The sequence below is a fragment of the Asterias amurensis genome, chromosome 22 (genome assembly GCF_032118995.1).
Source record: "Asterias amurensis chromosome 22, ASM3211899v1".
In the NCBI taxonomy this organism is placed as follows: Eukaryota; Metazoa; Echinodermata; class Asteroidea; order Forcipulatida; family Asteriidae; genus Asterias; species Asterias amurensis.
The window spans coordinates 9,361,357-9,381,021 of record NC_092669.1 but is presented as its reverse complement, the minus strand read 5'-3'; the positions used below and the strand labels follow the sequence as shown (position 1 = coordinate 9,381,021).

The 19,665-nt window shown below is 39.6% G+C and overlaps 1 protein-coding gene across 1 annotated transcript; it reads right to left on the bottom strand.

Moving 5' to 3' along the window:
- Positions 1-9,238: 9,238 nt before the first annotated feature.
- Positions 9,239-12,755, bottom strand: LOC139953561 (piggyBac transposable element-derived protein 4-like). Its single transcript, XM_071953004.1, is given in 2 exon segments — positions 9,239-9,289; positions 9,292-12,755. Coding segments are annotated over 2 exon segments (930 nt in total). The 5' UTR covers positions 10,171-12,755.
- Positions 12,756-19,665: the final 6,910 nt, after the last annotated feature.

Below are 19,665 nucleotides of genomic sequence, written 5' to 3'. Positions count from 1 at the left end.
GCCCTCTCATTGCAAACCATTCTTCACTGCTTGGCCAGGAATTAAATGATTTGAAATAGTACCAAAGTAAAATTATGAACGAATAAATATCTTGCGTCACAGCTGCTCTGTCCATGATAAAAAGGGCAGAAAGGACATCTTATGTTGGGTATTGGCGAAGCCATGTCAGAGCCATCAGAACTCTGTTGATGGGTTGGTGTGTGTGTCTTCTGCCTCTTCCTTGGTTTGTGATTAAGGGTTCCAAATCTATGGAAATAGCCAGCAAAGACTCAGGCGTTTCTCCAGTCAGTTGATATAATCTTGCTGGGTCTCTCACTAGATCACCCAACAGATCTCTTGGATTAGGTTGATCACCTCCAACCCAATCAGGGAACAGAAGAGTGTGAACACTACACCTGTACATTGTACTCTAGTAATGGTGGTCTCAAGAGGAGTCACGATACACCATCTTGATTGAAGTCGCATTCTTTTGTTAGCGTGCACGTTGGTGCCTTGTGTTTTGGAGTAATAATTGTCGGCTACCTGCCTGCTTTACAGGTAGCAGACATTACAAGATATTCCTGTAGGCCTCCATGAATATGTATAGCGTTTAACAAAGAGCGTCTTAAAGGAACACGTTGCCTTGGATCGGTCGAGTTGGTCTTTGAAAAGCGTTTGTAACCGTTTTTTATAAAATGCATATGGGTAGAAAGATGTTGTAAAAGTATAATACAATGATCCACACAAACATGCCTCGAAATTGCGTGGTTTTCCTTTTACTTCGTCGACTAACACGTCGGCCATTTATGGGGGTCAAAATTTTGACTCCCATAAATGGCCGACCATGTTAGTTCGCACAGTAGAAGGAACACCAAGCAATTTCGAGGCAAACTTGTGTGGATCATTGTATTCTACTTTCAAAACATCTTTCCAACCATATGCATTTTATAAAAAACGGTTACAAACGCTTTTGTTTTGACCAACTCGTCCGATCCAAGGCAACGTGTTCCTTTAAATAATAACAAAACTAAAAATGTGACATACTAAGAAGAAAACAAAATTGCAGATATTTTCATACACTAGTCAATTCTTATGATGCAATATGAACACAAAAAAATTTAACCACCTTCAAATACTTAATTATGGTCTTCCCATGATGTGCTATGTCACTTCTGCATCTTGACTGCTTGTGGGCAGTTTGTGAACATCAAACACAGTCATAGCGTCCAAAATCTCTGTTTGCGGGAACCGCTCTTTGATGTTCTCCACCAGTGTGTTGATGAATGAATCGTGAACCTGGAAATTAAGCCATACAACATTTCGATTAAATTCAATTCATTAACATTTATTTCCACATGAATAATCACTTTAGAGAAACAAAACAATTGTTACAAGAAAACTCCAGGAAGTGGAGGTATTACACAAGAAGCTGAAGCTTATAAATGCCTTAAACACACAAGACAAATATATTTAACAAAACAGTATTGAACAAGGAAGACAAAATAGAAAGGACAAAACAATACAATGACACAGAAACAAACAAAAGAAACATTCAGAAAAAAATGTGAATCAGATTTTCAGAGATATTGTTAGAGATGTAAGAAAGGGTCCATGTCTATACATTCGTATCGCATCACTTATCGCATATCACGTATCGCATCAATAGGTCTTCAATAAAATGGACACAAAAATTGTTACCAGTGTCATGAACGTGGTACATTGAGTTACATGTACAGATCTAGCAACTTACCGTTGTCGGCATTTTCCAATAATTTGCATCTGTTGGTGTTGGTCCAGCACCTTGTGTTTTCATGTCAGATGTTGTGCCAGGTACTTCACTTTTGTGTCATCTGGGCGCAGAGGACACTCCCTTGCGACTCGATCAGACTGGAAAACAACAACATGTAGTAGACTTTACATTTTTAAACAGTTCATCACTTACCAGGCATTATCAATAATTACCTTTAACTGGCCGAGGTACCTTAGCAGTAAGAGGGCCAGGGTTCGCCATCAGTTCTGGGTAGTTTGCCCTGGTATCTGCCCCATCTTCAGCACCTTGTCAAGGATTTTCTTGTTGAAATCTAGAAAGCAATTGAAATACATGTACAAGTACTGCACGGACAAAACATCTATTGTGCTCAACTGTCTCTCAAGAGAATTTGTCCCATCAACTTATTAACTTTCATAATTTAATATGCCCTTCCAATTGTCATTGACAATAAATTTAAATGGACAGTAACTTTAGAAGACTAGATGGTTGTGATCAATGTTCAAATTTGAACACCCCACCCCCCAAAAATAACAATAGTATAGGGAAATCAAAGTAATAAATTAATTACTGTATTAAGTATGCAAGTAATTAAAAATATAATCATTCTTTAAACAAATGGTCCAAAAGTTTGGATGTGACAAACCAGAAATGTGCCCACATGTTTGAACATCAAGTTACTTCTACAGTAATTGACACTTCAAATTATTCTGGTACCAAAATTAATTTGACAAAATTACTTTGCTCCAGTATTGTGCTTGTACTTACTGTGAGAGGCCTTTATCAACACCTTTCTGACAGTGTAACCGCCTGTGGTTTGCTTTGCTCTGGGAAAACAGATGCTGAAAGCAGGATTTCCCTCTCTGTCCAAGGCCTGCTCCCTGTCGGCATTTTCATTGAAATGCAGTGCGGCCAAATAGAGTCTGAAAAAACATGATATACATGTACATGCATTCTGAATTAATGGGTGTTCATTGAAACAATATAACAGATACTGCACTGGGGGAGTGCTTCCACCAGGCCACCACTTTATACAAACCACTCACTTCAGATCTGAGCTGTGCATGCAATGGGTACACAGACCACATGAAAGAATTTCATATCAATCGATTTGCTCACCTGCATAACACGCCTTCATACGAATACGAGAGCATCTTTGGTGCATATTGGTTGATGACCAAATGGAAGCCATTCAAATCCTACAAATTGAAGCCCTTAACCAAGGATGTCTGCATAGATGGTGATAACATTTTGACATCCTTCCTGGTCCATGTACTATCCAAAATGGGTTGACCATCAGAATCGGGGATTCAAGTTTGATAAAGACAAAGACCTGAAGGTGACAGCATCTTGTTTTACCTTTGGAGTAGTGGAGGATGGTAGAGCATTGAGTCAGGTACCTTTACTTGTAGTCTAGTACCTGTGTAGTGAGAATTGTGCTATATTTTCCCGATTGGTCCAAAATGGCTGCAGAGTGAAAAATGTCTATATATTTTTAAGATCTGGGAGTTTTATCAAACCATCCTCTAATTCAAGTATCTTCGTCTTTTCCTCGTCCACTCTCATCTTGTCTTGCGCGACAGTCGTGATCAGAGGAATGCCAGAACTCACGGCCATTTTAGCAAGTTGGAGTCTGGTTTCCTTGATCTTCCTTGAACGTTGAAATACCTCTTTCCTTCAGATAGCAGATCAATTGCCGCATTATAAAGGCTGCCTGTATGGTTCATAATTTTCTCTTCATAATTTTCTCTGCCATAGGTGTAGAAAACAGCCAATAAAGGATCTCAAATATATAGATATTACAGTTTTCTAATAGCTAGAGTCCATAGAAAACATAATAAAAATATAAGGAGTCTCTTACCTCGCGTTAAAACATGGTAAAAATGTTTTTTCTACAGAACGCTTCTAGCAAAATTTCTGAAAAACGCGGGGTCAAACAAACCTGCGTGACAAAGGAATAATGACGTCAGTGGCGGCTATTTGGTGTGGAAAATAGCGCACTCAGTTTGCCAAAGCTGGAGAACTGCGTTCACACCCAATTAGGAGAATATCGTCACTGGCGTCAAGAGGTCATTTTAATAGATAAGCCGTTTTTGACTCTCGGTTGAAAAAGCTGCGCAGCCGGGTGCATTTTTTACTCGAGTTATTCGTTACTATGCAAACTTTGAGAGTAAAATTGTTATTAACCGGTATCTACCATGTCTATTTGGCCATAAAAAGGTAATAGTTGAAATATTGAGATCATCCTTTATTGGCTCTTTAATTTGTTTTTTATTCTATGAGTATGATGCACCATTTCAAACCAAGTAGGCTCCTCATACAACATTGTAATAGTATACCCATGTTATGGGGCTCTAGAAGCATACCATCTAAGCTCTTTAGTAGAAGTATGCAGCACTTGCACCTTATCGTCACCTGTCTTAAGTTTCCTCTGGTGGTGGCTGGGACTGGGGATTAGGGTTGAGATGCTGCTTTGCAGAGGATTTTACAACCATGGCCAAAAACGTCTTGTACTCTTCGGAATCTCTCTGAAAAGACCCATCATGGGTGTAAATCAACAATCAACATGAACCTCTTGCAGTTAAACCTTTGCACGTACATGTTAGTACACAAATTTTGTAATTTGTATTTATTACTTTATTTCCCCATGAATGATTATATCGTTCTATTTTAAATCTGACCAAAGATTGTTTTTAAGATCATCTTCATCTTCATTGTTTAATCTGCAAACCGTCTTCAAAGGGTCTGAGCTGATATCGGTTACTCGTCCTCTTATCAACATTTTCTTGTGGTTGACAACAAACAAATGCTTGATGTTTTTACCTACAAACCTACAAGTAAGACAGGGTTCTCCTGCAGGTGCTAGAGCAGTGGCTGCCACTGGGGTATTGACTGTAGCCCCAGCACAAGAAGATAAAACCTCCATCAACTGCCTGGTTAATGGAGCCGAGAGCAGTTGCTCAAGTTACGCGCAGTTACAAATTGTAGCTAGCCGCCGTCTGAATTGCTTTATTATCTCATCTTTTGCTCTGAGCATACATATGTACTTCTAAGCTCTAGGTTGATAACAATCTGTTCGTCTGGAGTTTCCTGGAGAGCATTATTTCTTTCTTCCTGTGTGAGGTTCCCATGTGTCGCGCAACTTGTCTTTGCCATCTAAATCTAATAATGTGTTTATATGGTACCCATAAACTGCCGACAATGACATTTCAGTTCTGCTTACTGCCGTTGATGTTGAAGGACCTGGAACTTCTTCTATAGGAAACTGTTCCCTTAACAACTCATCCACCATCATTTCCTGAGCGGCCCTTTCAGCAATCTTCTTTTGTGCAGTCTTCGTTCTCTGCTTCATGGCTTTTGGAGCCTTTGATGTTGTGGTATTCTGAAAGGATAATCCAAAATTATGAAGTCATAAATTTGGCATGCACAACACCTATGATTAACCTTTGTCCGAGTCTCCAAAGAGGCACATGTTGTCAGAGTTTTGTTCTGTGCAAAGGTATAGCACAAAGTGGTACAAAAATAAATTTTCTGTATGCAAGTTGCCAGACGCAACCGGCCTGGACAACTTGCAGTTAAACCTTTGCACATAAGTACACAAATTTGTTTGTGTTTATTACTTTATTTCCCCATGAATGGTTATAGATCGTTCTTCTTTAAATCTGACCGGAGATTGTATTTTGTTAAGTTCATCTTCGTCTTCATTGTTTAATCTGTAAACTGTCTTCAAAGGTCCTTCTTTCTGAGAGATGATAGCGGTTACTCCTCCCCTTATCAAGATTTTTCTTGTGGTCGACAACCAACAAATGCTCAATATTTTTACCTACAATAAGACAGAGTTCTCCAGAAGCTTCTGCAGAAATAGTCAAGAACTTGGAGCAGGAAGGTTCTTCTTCTCAGCTTTGATTTTCTTCATGAGTTTCCTCTATTGCTCTTCAATACTTGCAGATCTATCATCTTCCGTAATATGCCGACCACTGCTGTCAGATGGTAGCGATGAAATAACATTGTTTGGTTTAGTTGGTGTTTTGGTAGCACCAATTTTCTTTGATTGTGTGATACATGTTAAAATATGCATGATTATCTGCAGGAACATGGCACTTAAACATGGAGAAGAGCTCACTGCATGTTTTTCTACTTTGGCAGTAGACTATCACCCTCCCGGTGTTAACACCCTTTTCAGAGATTTTCACACACAACCAACCTAACACATCTTTAGATTGTATACTTTTGGTTTTTAGGACGGTATGTTTCATCTTGTGGAGTATTGGGCTGGTGTAATTAAGGACAGCACTTCTTAGTGACGGACTGTCTGCTACAGCTTTCCTGACAGTACTGCTGGCTGTGGCAGTCATCGCAAGCAATGGTGTATCCATTTGAAGGTGACTCCGTAGTTGTCCTATGTTTCCATATAACTTTCAGAATGCTGCTGTTGTCCCTGCAGATTACCCACTGTCAAATACCAATAAGAAAACCTGCAAGTTACTGATACATTCACCATCAGTAAATGGTTATATATCAAGTGCTTCATAATGTAGGTAGTGGGGAGAGCGGGGTAAGTTGAGCAAATTTTGGGTAAACTTAACATGATAGTAAATATACTAGTTAATATATCTGTCTTATAGACAGTTCAGGGGTCATGAACCTTTAGCCTTGATCTGGTAGGTACGTGACGGGATGTCAATCTCCATACCGAGGTTAATCCATTCGGAAAACTCAACTGCTGCCAAATCAGAACCAAGTTGTAGAACTGTTGACCATGGTACATCAGCAATGAAAGATCGAAAACCGTCCCAGTCAGCTTTTCCAAACTGGAAAACGGTACGGTGGAAAGGCTGAAATGTAGTTAAGGAGGATGAATATGATATGAAGACAGATATAGTTGAGCAAATTTTTGGTAAACTTAACATGATAGTAGATATACTGTAGTAAATATGCATGAACAATAACTGTCTTATAGACCAACTCATAACCTACGTGTACATGTACATGTACATTGTACATGCGTCAATCTGTAGTGTCTGTATGGGCCGACGTAAAAAAGAAGTCAAATGGCTCAATTTACCCTAACAACAGGGTAAGTTTAGCCATTCTGTCCTCTTTGGGATAAATAGATCCACTATATATTGTAAACAACAGAAGCTACTATAAAATCAGTTGACAAAAATGGAAAATCAGATGTTCAAGTACTGGTAACATTGACTGTTGGTATAATAACGTTTATTGCAGTTATTTTATACTCGACCATAATTTAACTGCAAAATAATGGCTGTTAAAACATTTTAAGAACTTTAAAGCACATTATATACAGTAGCATCAAAAAGCTGTTTTTCTCTTAGTATGTTTTTAGGGGACATGTTGCTTGACTTCCTTCCTTCCTCTTGGCCTAGTGTTGGCTGCAGTCTGCCAACAGGTTGGGTTACTTTTGCAAACCTTGACACCAAACCTGCAACTGCTGTATCTTCTTCGTCTTGCATTGTCTTCGTTCTGCATTTTCATTGTAGTGTAGAGCTGCAAGTAAATTCCATAAATAAAAATCATAATAAATAAAAATAACAAACTATTGCTGAAAAAGAACTGGCCTAATTTTATAACCTTCACCACAACAAAGTCCCCCTGAATGATGTCCATGTCTTCTGTGCATCCGATTTATCTGATTCATCATCGATTCCTATATCAGATTCTGAACTGGAAGAAGAGCTGGCTGGGTCAACAGGCTCTTTTTCTTGTCTTTTTTTGAATAGCGCCCTCTAGAGGATGATGTCAATCTCTGCAAAACATAGCCGTCTGCAGGCTGACGTGAGTGCTATGTCCATCGACAAAGAGAATAACAGGGAGATGAATTAATCTTGACTTTATTGTTGGAAGGAACTGATTTGCGACCCATTCATAACACACTTTTGAATCTATCCAACCATTTGAACTTCTTCCAAAGAAGGTGCCCTCAGGTGCTCCTGCCACTGAGTTGTAGTTAAACCTAACCCCTGGAAAAATCATCATTGGTGGTAGATAAAAGCCTGCTGCGTTGGCACATGCCATGACGGTTATCTGGGTTTTATCGGATTACGTCTGCTGATATATGTCTTTAGCTCAACGTGGGGCCAACACCTTTTCCGTCTTTCCCGCAAGTGGAAACCCGCTTTCGTCAGCATTGAATACCCTCTTAGGATTGTTGCAGATGTTAAGGTTGCCGCCGTCAACATCGCCACCTTCCATTTTGTTAAGCCATCCGTATATCTTTTCTTTGGTCACACAAGCTCGTTCTTTACCCAAGGCTTTAGGAACTCTTATTGAGATACTTTGTGGAACTCAAATCACAGGAAGGGTAAATATTATAGTACTTTGTGGAACTTAAATCGCAGGAAGAAACATATAAACCAATCCAATGACCACGTAAACTGCAATTATGTAACAAGTGCAGGAGCAATAATTATAATTCCTTATTATTATAACAATAAGGAATATTTATATTGGGAAATATAAAAAACAATGAGAGTCACAGACAGCCTGTTCAGTGAATCGCAGTGATATTTGGTCGAATTGTAATATCACTGGGGAAGAGAAGTGGGTTGCACTGAATACTAAACATTTTAATTGCATATTCACAGAGTGTAGTGGTCAATCGGTTGAAAGGTAAAAGTGAAAACTGTAACTAAAATATTAGTGAACAAGTCGGAATGGTAGCCTTATCAGAGTTATCCGCTACAGTTCATGCTATGTATTGAAACAGTTTCTTGTCGGAATGATGCACAATGCAACATCACAGGATGAACATTTCCACATGGTTTTCTGCACTTTGTGGTGGTAGTGGTAACAGTGAGCTGAATTTCTTCAGGGAAATGAACAGTGGGAAGGGGTTCATCGGGTCGCGTGTTGAGATCGTCACCAACAAGGTCGTAGATGAGCTGTTTTCGAAAGTTCTTCTGAGTCAACAGAGGCAATCCCAAGGCGCTGTTCATTTCGCTATGCATTATGTATGAGTTGATAATAGCAATGTCTATGAAGTGGAAAAACAGAGTTTCTGGTTTTGTGCAACACGTTATAATTTTTATTTTATTTTTATATTTTATTATTGGATTATTAAAAAGTCAAACATCGCAGCCCGAGGGCTGAATGAGTTTAAAAGATACACAACAAGAAAAAACATTATAAAAACATTAAAATGGGAAGTGTTTACAGCAAAATTGTTTAAAAGATTAATGTACAATAATTATTGACAACAAACTACAAATTGGATTCCAGCTCCACAAAAAAACAAGAAGTTAAAAATTCAACTGTTGAGAAGGGTGGTTAGGGAAGGAACTGGGCTGTTTTTGTACCGGTTAGTTCTACACCTGATTGGGCAAAGTTTGTTAGTATTTCTAAGATTATTGTTTCTGTTGGGTGCGAGCAATTTAATGTCTATAGTTGTTAGAACTTAAAAGTGATTTACCAAATTTAGAAAACAGTTGGACAAGTTGGTCCGATAAATCGACACCGCCCATCGGTTGGTTATAATCTTTTACACCTGGAGCTTCAATGTATTGGAACATTGACTCTTTCTGAAATGACCCAGTGGCTTGATTTTTGGCCTTTCTTTGGACAGTGTCATTGCCACATACAGAGTGAATCATGGACAGCATGGTAACCTCCCTCGTGTCCTTCCACTTCACAAAGAGTACCTCCCTGTCCCTTATCCATTGAATGGTACCACGTGTTGCATTTCTCGGGATACCATTCTCCTTGGTCTTTGGGAAGCCCCTGCAGTTTTCCCGCACTGTCCTACATGCTAGGGTGTTCTGGGCGAACAGATTGGGAAACATTGTAGGGCTAGTGTAGAAGTTATCTACAAATAACTTGTAACCCTTCCCCAAGTAGGGGTCCATCAGCTGCATGACATCATGATACGTGAGCCCATTATCTGTGACACGCTCACTCTTGCCAGCATGTATAATAAAGTCACAGGTGTAACCAGTTTTGGAATCACAAATGACAAAGAGTTTGTATCCCCATTTTGTGGGTTTGTCCTTTATATACTGTTTGATGCCGATGCGGGCTTTGGAAGCTACTATAGGCTCATCAATGAAAATGTTGATGTTAGGGGCATAAAAAGCTTTGCATGCTAGACAAATTTCATTGTAGAGTGGTTTAGTTTTGAAAAGCCGGTCACAGTTGGGGTCATTGATGGTCTTTAGTCGCTGGTTGGCTTCATCTTCATCGGGATCACTTAGACGGAGGTTCCAAAGTATTGGCATAAACCTGTACCGGGACATGATGCGTTTGGCAAAAGGCTGCCCAAAAAATCCCTCTTCCGACCAGTATTCTTGCAATGTCATGAATGTGGGAACCGTCACCAAGCCCATGAAAATGATAACTGCAATGAAGCAGTACAGCTCTTGCACAGTAGTTTCCTTCCAGTTGTATTTTTTACCGGCGTCCTTCATTTTCTGTTTAAGGAGTTCATTCACAGTCCTTAGGTTTTGCAGTTCAGCTTTTATCTGAACCAGTTCACTTTGATCAGCCTCATTGCTTGGGAGTCTTTCAGTCGCTTCTTTGTGTAGTCTTTCAAGTACTCATTACGAGAAATTACTCGCCCAAGTTATGTGAGCAGATGACCCTGAGGCAACAACACCAACTTCTAATGGCCGACTGCATCTTGAACATAATGATCGTGCCTCCAGTACCAAATCGCGCAACCTTGTTTCTGTGATGACATACATGTAGAGGGCTGTGGTCTCCGATCCTGCTGGATCCATGGTAAGACGGTGGAGTCCTGAATGTGAGAATTTTACGTCGTGTGTGTCCTCACTCTCTGAAGTTTCTTCCTCATCCGAGTGGCCTTGACCATGGACTTCCTCGCCTTGAGATACAACATCAAGTCCTTCACAGCTTTTTCTACAAGTAAAAAAAAAAAAATGGAAGACTGAATTAGCACAATTTGAACAGGGAAGATGTATCTTTTTTATAATTTCAGAGACGTTAGAGTTAAATAAATACAGCATTATACATAATAAATAAGATAAAATACAGCACAATAATTAGAATCAAGAAAGTCACACATTGTCATTTATCGAAACCTAAAAGAATAAACAGCGACACCAAAATAGCTCAACTCCGGTGGAGTATAGGCCCGATTGTATTCCCATAATGCGGTTTCCAAAACCCATAAATTAAGGCATACTGCCGAAAAACCTGGGTGCTCGGTTATACAATCGATATCCAAGACAAATTCATCCATCTTGGCAACAACCCTTTCGACCTCCTTGCAGCAAATGCTCTCCTTGACTGTTGGCATTGCCACACAGCATCCACACAGGCACCTGTTGATATTGATTGAAATAAATTATTATTTAATAGGTTTATCTTGGTCTATTCCATCAAGTGCTTTTTGGTCTGTGCAAAAATAAATGCTACCGAAAAGGATTATTAGAGATTTTGTCTTATGAACAACAGTCAAAATGTACTGTTTCGTCATTTGAATTGACCAAAAGGTCTGGTATGCCAAAATATTGACGGTTTGGAAAGAAATAACATTATAATGTATGAAGTGAAGAAGGAAACCAGGGGAGAAGTTTATAATACAACACAAAAATAGGTCTTGGTCAGCTTTCCAAAATATAAACTTTATAAAGAGACACGTCCCACCCCCAGGAAAAGAAAATATATTATAAATATAGAAACGAACTGTCTTCCTAAAGTTTGCCAATTTCCATGAAAATCCCCACGAGTAAATATTAGCTTTGTATAAATTATGAAGGCGACATGAACGAGATGCCACCGTACCGTGTTGTTGTCAGTCCAATCCAAGTGGGTTGCTATGCCCTTAACCAGTTGCGATATGATTGTGTAACAGCTGCCAGGTTTTGTTCTGGTATATGTGTTTTCAATCCTTCTTATCTTATAAAATCAGTATAATTCGTAGCAAAAGTTTAAATTTAGCGCTAAAACAAAATACAATATACACACCATTGGAAGTTTCCCAGTCTGTTTTCGATGTCGTCGTCGTCGTCCCACACTGCCGGGGGAACATCATTATCACTGTCGCTATCGGAGCCACGTTCTGGCTCGTACATGTACGGCTGCATAGCACCGACTCCCCAGACTTCTCCTACTTCCTCTTCAGTGATATCATCGCCCGATGATGATCCCGATGATTCAGAAAATAAATCGCTGGAAACTTCGCTGTCGGAATCCATTTTGTTGATAATTTTTCTGTACGTCGTTGATTGCGCAATTGCTGTGTAGAGTAGAGTCGAGTCAGCGTGGGTGCACAACGCGAAGGTCGAGTGTGGACCGGTGGTTGCTCTTCGTTCCCCAAGTGACGTCACGGCGATGACGTCACTTATTCATGAGCTACGGTCTATTTTTAGTGGGCGTTCCAGAAGCGCTACATATTAGTTCAATTTAATTTAATAAAAAATACAAGGGAGGGCGTAAAAAAATATTTAAAAATCGGATTTGTTGTTTATTAATATCTAGCTATTTAATAACACCAATCAAAGTAGTTAATTTTCATAACCTTTAACAAGAACACAATTTAAAGTACACTTTTAAAAAACATACACTGATATGTGAACATTTTATCCAAACGGCTCCTCTCATTAGCATTATAATTTACAAGAACAAAAATAATTCCTCACCCTTTTTCAACAAGATATAACTGGCTCCCACATATCATCATCTTCTAGGGTGATGTCACTGTCAAGCTCTTCGTGGTAAACAAACTGACCTGATATCTTGTAGTTGACACTAATACTGTAAAGTGGGGACAATATTATACATAATATAAAAACTTGCTCAAGTTCAGCACAGTTCCAATTTGTAGCTGGCCGCCATCTGAGTTGCTTTATTATCTCATCTTTCGCTCTGAGTTTACTTCTTAGCTCTGCCTCCTAGCGAAGAAGACTGATATAGGGGTCGTCACTGACATCCATCTCCAAATTCTTCTAGTAGCTCGCTGAAGGCCTCCTTCGCCATACTTTTTTTATTTATTTTTTATTCATGTAATTATTCTTTGTATTTTGGTGCTGTTGCCCTGGTTTACTTTTTTTTTTTTTTTTTTTTTTATTTTTTTATTATTCATGTATATTGTTCTTTGTATTTTGATGCTGTTGCCCTGGTTTACTAGTCTTCACCAGGACACCAGCACCATGCGCTTAGAAACATAGTATTAAGCGCGGTATAAATTTGTATTATTATTATTATTGTTATTAGCCCTCGACTCTCGAGACTCAAAACAACATCTTGGCGTCACCCTTGGTGTGACGGACAACTTCTGTAAACTTAGCGTGTTCCGGCTGCGGGCCTTTCACTTGTAGCAGATAACGGATGTCCCTCACCCAATCCTTGATCCTGGGTCCATGTTTCCTTGATCCACTGAACAGGTGGACATCCCTGATTTGGTGGGATGTAATGTTGACGTTGACTAATGTAAATCCACAAAATACATTAAGGCAAGAGAGGGCATATAAAAAAGCACAAAAGATAATACAAATCACTGAACAATTATAAAAGGCAAACGAGCGTACACGTAGATACACATAGATAAAAGAGATACCTTAAAAAGCAAGTCAATACATCAAGATATACATGTATCAAAAAGACCCCAGGAAGACTCTGTGTATTCTGACTCTTACTCCAGGAGGTCCTCGGTTGTCGTCTTCTGTATGGACCCTTCCTTCAGAGCTGACCCCCAGTCCTTGGACCGGGCTCTTAGGAGTTTTGTCCTAACCCTTGGTTCTTGGATCCAGCTCTTTCCTGGTTCACATTTTGAGCTTCTGATGGTTTTTTGTTTCCCTCCTTCGGGCAGTCCCATTTAAAATGACCCTCGCTTCTATTTAGCAAACTGTGCTGTCATTGCCTGGAGCAGTTGGTTCATTTGTTGTACATACTTGTCTAATGTTGTCATTCTACCGTTGGACCCAGACTGTGTACCAACTGGAATTGGGAAATCAGTAATAGAAATTGAACACAGTTCACAATGCCACGATCCGAGCTCCGAAGATTCATCCAGGAAACGTTCGTAGTCCTCGGCAGAAAACCCAGTCTCTCAGGCCAGATGCTGCCATCTGTTGCAGCAGTTGCATTAAAGTGCCTTCTGGTTTCTTCGCACAGACTTGGTGCAGAACACGCAGGGATACTCCATGATGTCTTGAATCTTGAATCTTGAAATGGGAAACACTTGATAGCTGGAGGTAGTTGATACAACTGATTGGTTGTGCTGTCTTGTTAGACTTTTATACCATACAGGTAGCAAGCTTATAGTGGACTGACAAAGAAATCAAACAAACTAAAAGCCGCCGACGTTATTATTTTTACTTTATTATCAATATTATTATTAGATATTCAACAATATATTTTTTTCTCCTCGATAAATTCCACTCAAACTTTTTTTTTTGAGAAACTCAAATAAAAGTGCGAGCTGAGTAAATTATAAAAGTATTGACAATACCAGGGGTTGATTACATGTACTTGTCACATAGGGTTGAAAAATTAAGCACACCAAAATTTGTACATCAGTAAGTTTGAAAGATTCTAAGATAAAGCGTGTAGAACTCACCAGCTGTGTTGTGAATGCATATACTCTGGTCCTTGACGGATTCCCATGCTGGTCTATGATATTCTGTAGATTGAAGTTATCTTTCTGTAAGATTTGTTGAAAGATTCCAATTCCGTCTATCTTAAAGTCTCAAATAGGCGTCACTGTCCACATAGGCCCAAATTTGAGCCCGTACTTCGCCGGTTTTGCTTGCATGTACTGCTGGACTAAGAGCATCTCCCACGAAAAGCAACGAGCTGCTCATGTACGGTGGAGACTTGCTGGGGCTAAAATATCGGCGACAGGAAGCGGCAAACGACTCAAACACTTCTCGGATCGGGGCAAACTTGTCGATAAACTTTCGTTGCACACGACTTGCCATGTCATCAAAACGCAACATTAACAATATATCCCTGAATCGTGTGCCGAACATCGTGGACTGGCAAAGAGGGCGTGCAAAGGGGCCAGGCGTCCAGAATGATTGGACCCTTTCGTGGCCTGACTTCGTAAGGCCGAGAAAGAACAGTAGCCCGATGGTTGAGCAAAGCTCCATCATGGCGATGTTCTGCCACGGTCGTCCTTGCTTGGTTATAGAAAATGCATTGGTGTGGTCCAGGATAAGTTGCAGCATTGCCACTGGCAGGAACAGTTCCAAATTCTGCCAAGAATCCCTGTCCACATTTCTGGGGCCCTACCTCTTGTTGATTATATTTGCAGAGTGGGCTCTTCCTCCTAGGGGGCACTTGATTGCTCCACACACTGCCATGTGGTGTCACTAATCAGCTGGCTGGGCCAGGGCAACTGGCTGTGCCGGGGCAGCTGGCTTGGCCTGTGCAACTGGCTGACCCAGGGCAACTGCCTGGGTCAGTGCAAATGGCTGAGCCAGGGCAACTGGTTTCTTCTTTCGATACTGGATTTTGTCGGGCTGGCACAATTCTGGTTTGTGGCTGACTCTTCAAACAAATGCGAAGAGCAAAAAAAACCTGCTGTATCATGCCTTTGCTTTGTTAGTTGTTACCAACAACTTTGCTCCTCTCTCACACACACACACAGACATACAGACTAACAACACGTCTTTCTCCGTCAAGAGGTTTTTGTCATATATTTAAATATTTTTCTCTGCACTCACTTTCTCACACCACATTCCAAACCAACATTCCACAACAAAGTACAAAAGGTCTGGACAATGCAATTGATTACTAACCAATGTAAGCAACAACACCCAGTAACCACAGCTTAACCGCTTTTCATGCTCCTTCGCTTTGCTTATACACATGAAAAATGGTTTTACTCTATCGGACGACATAATAGTAACACTGACACAATATCTGACTTCGTAAGTATTTTTGGTTCAAACCATGGGTAGTGGCCGCCTTGACGGCTTGAACATTGACAAAGAATATCGATGAATAGGCTTTTGATTCATTACTCGAAAAAGATCACGTTTGTAGAAAGTGTCTATAGCAATCTTGGAATGTTGGCTACTTTGAGTGTTCCCAACTAAATCTCCAACTCTGCAGAAAGAAAACTGTGCTATGTTTCCTTGTTTTGTCAGTTTTTGTGCCTCTAATTCGTTCTGAAGCTCTTTGCATCTTGACTCGATTACTGATACTTGTGGGAATTTTCCGTATTATTACTGATTAGAAACTTTTGGGCGACCACACAAACGCACATGTAGTTTTTTACGCTATGCCAAGATGGGTAATGCAAGCAAAAATACATAACAAAAATGTTAGTGTTACAGCGGCGCAATAAGGCCTGGCTTTGGGGGGGGGGGGCGACTTCCATACACAATCTTGTCTTAAAGGATTCTGGTAGTTTTTTAGAATGTCCACAGGTTGACATTAAACTTACAGGGTTTGAAGATAATGATAGTGGACAGCTTCCCTTCAAATATTACTAATTGAGGTTGTGCAGTTTTTGAGAAATGAGTAAAACAACTCACGAGATAATTTACGTCTCAGGAAGACAAAAATTATTTTAGCATGTAAAATCCCATTAACCAGTAATGATATTATACCAAAACCATAGCATAACTGGTTAAGCATGTAAAAACGTATTAATTATTTTTTACATGCTAAAACTGAGACGAAAATTATTTGTTTTACTCATTTCTAAAAAACTTCAGCACCTCAGTAAGTAAAATTTCAAGGGAAGCTTTCTACTATCATAATCTTCAAACTGTGTAAGTTTAATGTAAATCTGTGGACATTGTGTTTTGTGTTAAAGGAAAAGTACATACATGTAGACCCTTTAAAAGCACTTTGTTGTACAATGTAGAACACCATGAAACTTCAAGAGATGTGAAAATTTACATGTATGTGGATAACTTGACCTGGTTTGTCTCAATGCAGTTACTTCCAGTCTGTTGGTATTTTAATTAATTACATTTAATACCCAGTGGTTATTAATATACTTATCATGTCGTAGCCAATGGGTTGCAATACGCATCATTGACCGCCATCTTTGATATAATTAACATGTAAAAAGTGCACAAGAGTCGCGCGCAGCGCGTACACCTTTAACGTGTAAAATACATCAAAGATTGTGGTCAATGACGCGTATTGCAACCAATCTATAACATTTAAGTCTGTTCCCAAACAAATTGCAGATTGAGAAGTGGTTGAAGTCCTTGATTTCAATGGTAGACACCCACATAATGATTAAGTTGTAGATTAGTTTTCTCATGTTGATTATTGTAGGAATTTCAATATTTTTACACCTGTATTTAAAGTATATACGTGTACACCATTGTACACAGTTTATCCTAATGTCTCACTGTACATGTTGCAGGCTTTACATGACCATGAAAGTGTCAAAGACACTGGACACCTTTGGGTAATTGTCAAAGACCAGTCTTCTCACTAGAAGCAGAAACATTATTTGTTTCAAATTTATTCTAATTTATTAAGATTGTAAAAGAAAAAACTTATTGTACCAGGCCAACATTGCCATGTATACAGTATATGTTTTGTTTTAAAGCAGGAGTTTGGGTTATACACCATGTTTATTCACGTACTGACTATTTACACATTGATCTACATGTACACTACTACATGTAGGCTAAACAATGGGTGTGTTCGATTAGCTTCCCCGCGTTTGAATAGCTTTGACGACATTCCAGGGGCTTGCCCGGGTCAGCCCCCAGTGCCCTGATTGTAGAACGGGTCACTTAGGGCTGGCCCGTAGTACATGACGTCACCATGAGACGGCAAGTGTGATCGTTCGATTAGCTCTCGTCAGGGGCTCACACAGATGAGTACCGCGGGGTCAACGCTGGGATGCTATTTGAAACACACCCACTGCTGTAGTGGAAACACGTTTTGGAAAAATAAAATAAGTTTGTTTACAATCAATTATTACCAACTGCCATTTACTATTTCAGTGCCCACCTTTTTTCTTGCGTTTTGAACCTAAAATGCCCCTGAGCTTTTTGGGGGTTTGAAATTCTATAAACAAATGGGTCTTTCTCACTAAATATTGCAGTTTTGTGTTCATCCCGAAGTCAATAGTATTTCTCGAGTGATAATGACCTCCTGTAATAATGTATTGGGCCTAACAAGTGTAACTGATTCTATTTTTTGTGCATAAAAAAGCTTGTACGCGACGGTAATGGTGCTTTGGGAATACATAAAAATAGATCATACATGTTCATGACCTTACACTGAAAGAGTTAAGCAGAAAACAAAGGAACTACCAGAAACAAAAATGAAGAGGGGATGCCAACAGTGCAAAAGTTGTCCGATGTTTAGGACCCACACGAGACTAGGACTTGAGTCAATTCTGTGTCACTGTGCGGTCCACAACATACAGGACATGATCGGAGCACTCAGCGTGAGTTTCCGTCCTGTGTGCTTCTGTCCCGAAATCGAAAGCAGCCTGTTGACTAATATATGGGGATCGCCAACATACTACATGTAACATAGGGCCAGATAGCTCTGTTGGTAGAGCCCAGCTACTCTCATCTGGAGGTCGTTGGTTCAAGTCCCGCTCCAGTAACTTTTTTATTGTTTAAACCAAAACATGTTTAATACTTGTACAGTTATTTAATTAACAAGTTTTTTCCCCTAAAAAAGTTATGTAAAATATCGTGGGGGTTTTCCATGTAAAAGTGTACTCCATTGACTTGGATTGTTTACAATGATTTAAAGAATAAATAAACAACTACAAGAACGAATTGTGTATCCTCAGTTTCTTTATTAAGATTGGAATTGAGTCCATAAATCCATGGATTATTTAAATTATTCCCTGGAGGGTAGTTGATGTGAAGGACAACACTTGAATGGCATCAAATAAACTTAAAGGAACGTTACAGAATTGGTAAGAAATAAAAATTGATAGCAAAACCAATTCTGTAATGTTCCTTTAAACTTAAAATGTTCAGTTTCTTGCTTGTATTAATCAGAATGTCTTAACTGGCCCGTGTAGATACCAGGTCTGGAATTATGCCCCTGGCCTATGCCTTGGTGCCCCTCTACTCTAAAAGTTTCCCATAGACTTAACAAATTTCAAATGGAAGTGCCCTTTGCAAAATGAAAATGAAAACCATTGCTACTTTAAAACCACTGATTGTGAAGATGTAACCCTCTGCTGCCAAAATTTGCCCTTATGCGTATCCCGATGGGCATTTTGGGTTTTGGGTGAAATCTCGAGTCCAAGCAACACCAGCAACCATCATGGCGCACTGATTTGAAGCATACAACTATACACCTAGGCATAGTCCCTTTTCAATACCACGGCTTCGGCTTTGGATTCGGCTTCAGGCCGTCTGAAGCCCTTAGCACAGATACACAAAGCATGCTCAAAATGTCAAAACAGTCGCGGGGCCAATCTAGTCTGAACTAATCTGGAGCCGAAACCATGGTTTTGAAAAGGGCCATAGTTACATGTAAACTAAAGCATGGTGTCCATCTTGGCAGCTTCAATAAATCATAAATCAATCAATCAGTCAATCAATCAATCAATCAATCAATTTAAGAAGCACCAAAATCAATTTTTCTCCAAGGCACTGAGGCATAGACATGGCAAGTGAATAGTTAGTAAGCTTGATGGAACAGGTGAGCAAAAAGGAGCGTGTACATGTAAGTGCTTAATATATTGTTAAACTGTACTCGATTTCCTAAGATACATGCGGTACATCTTTAAAAAAGCACTTGTGAATATCAATTATCGGCCAAATGCCTGCACACAGCCATTATATTTGGCCATGTTTGGAAACACTATTATACTATTATTCAGTATAGAAAGGTTTGCGGTAACACCATGTAATGACTAGATCTAATGAGTTGGGGAGGTTCTGAAAAGAACCGTTGGTTTCAACTCGACGTTTCAATCAGTAAGCTCTGATCGTCTTCTGCACTGATCGAAACGTCGAATTGAAACCAACGGTTCTTTTCAGAAT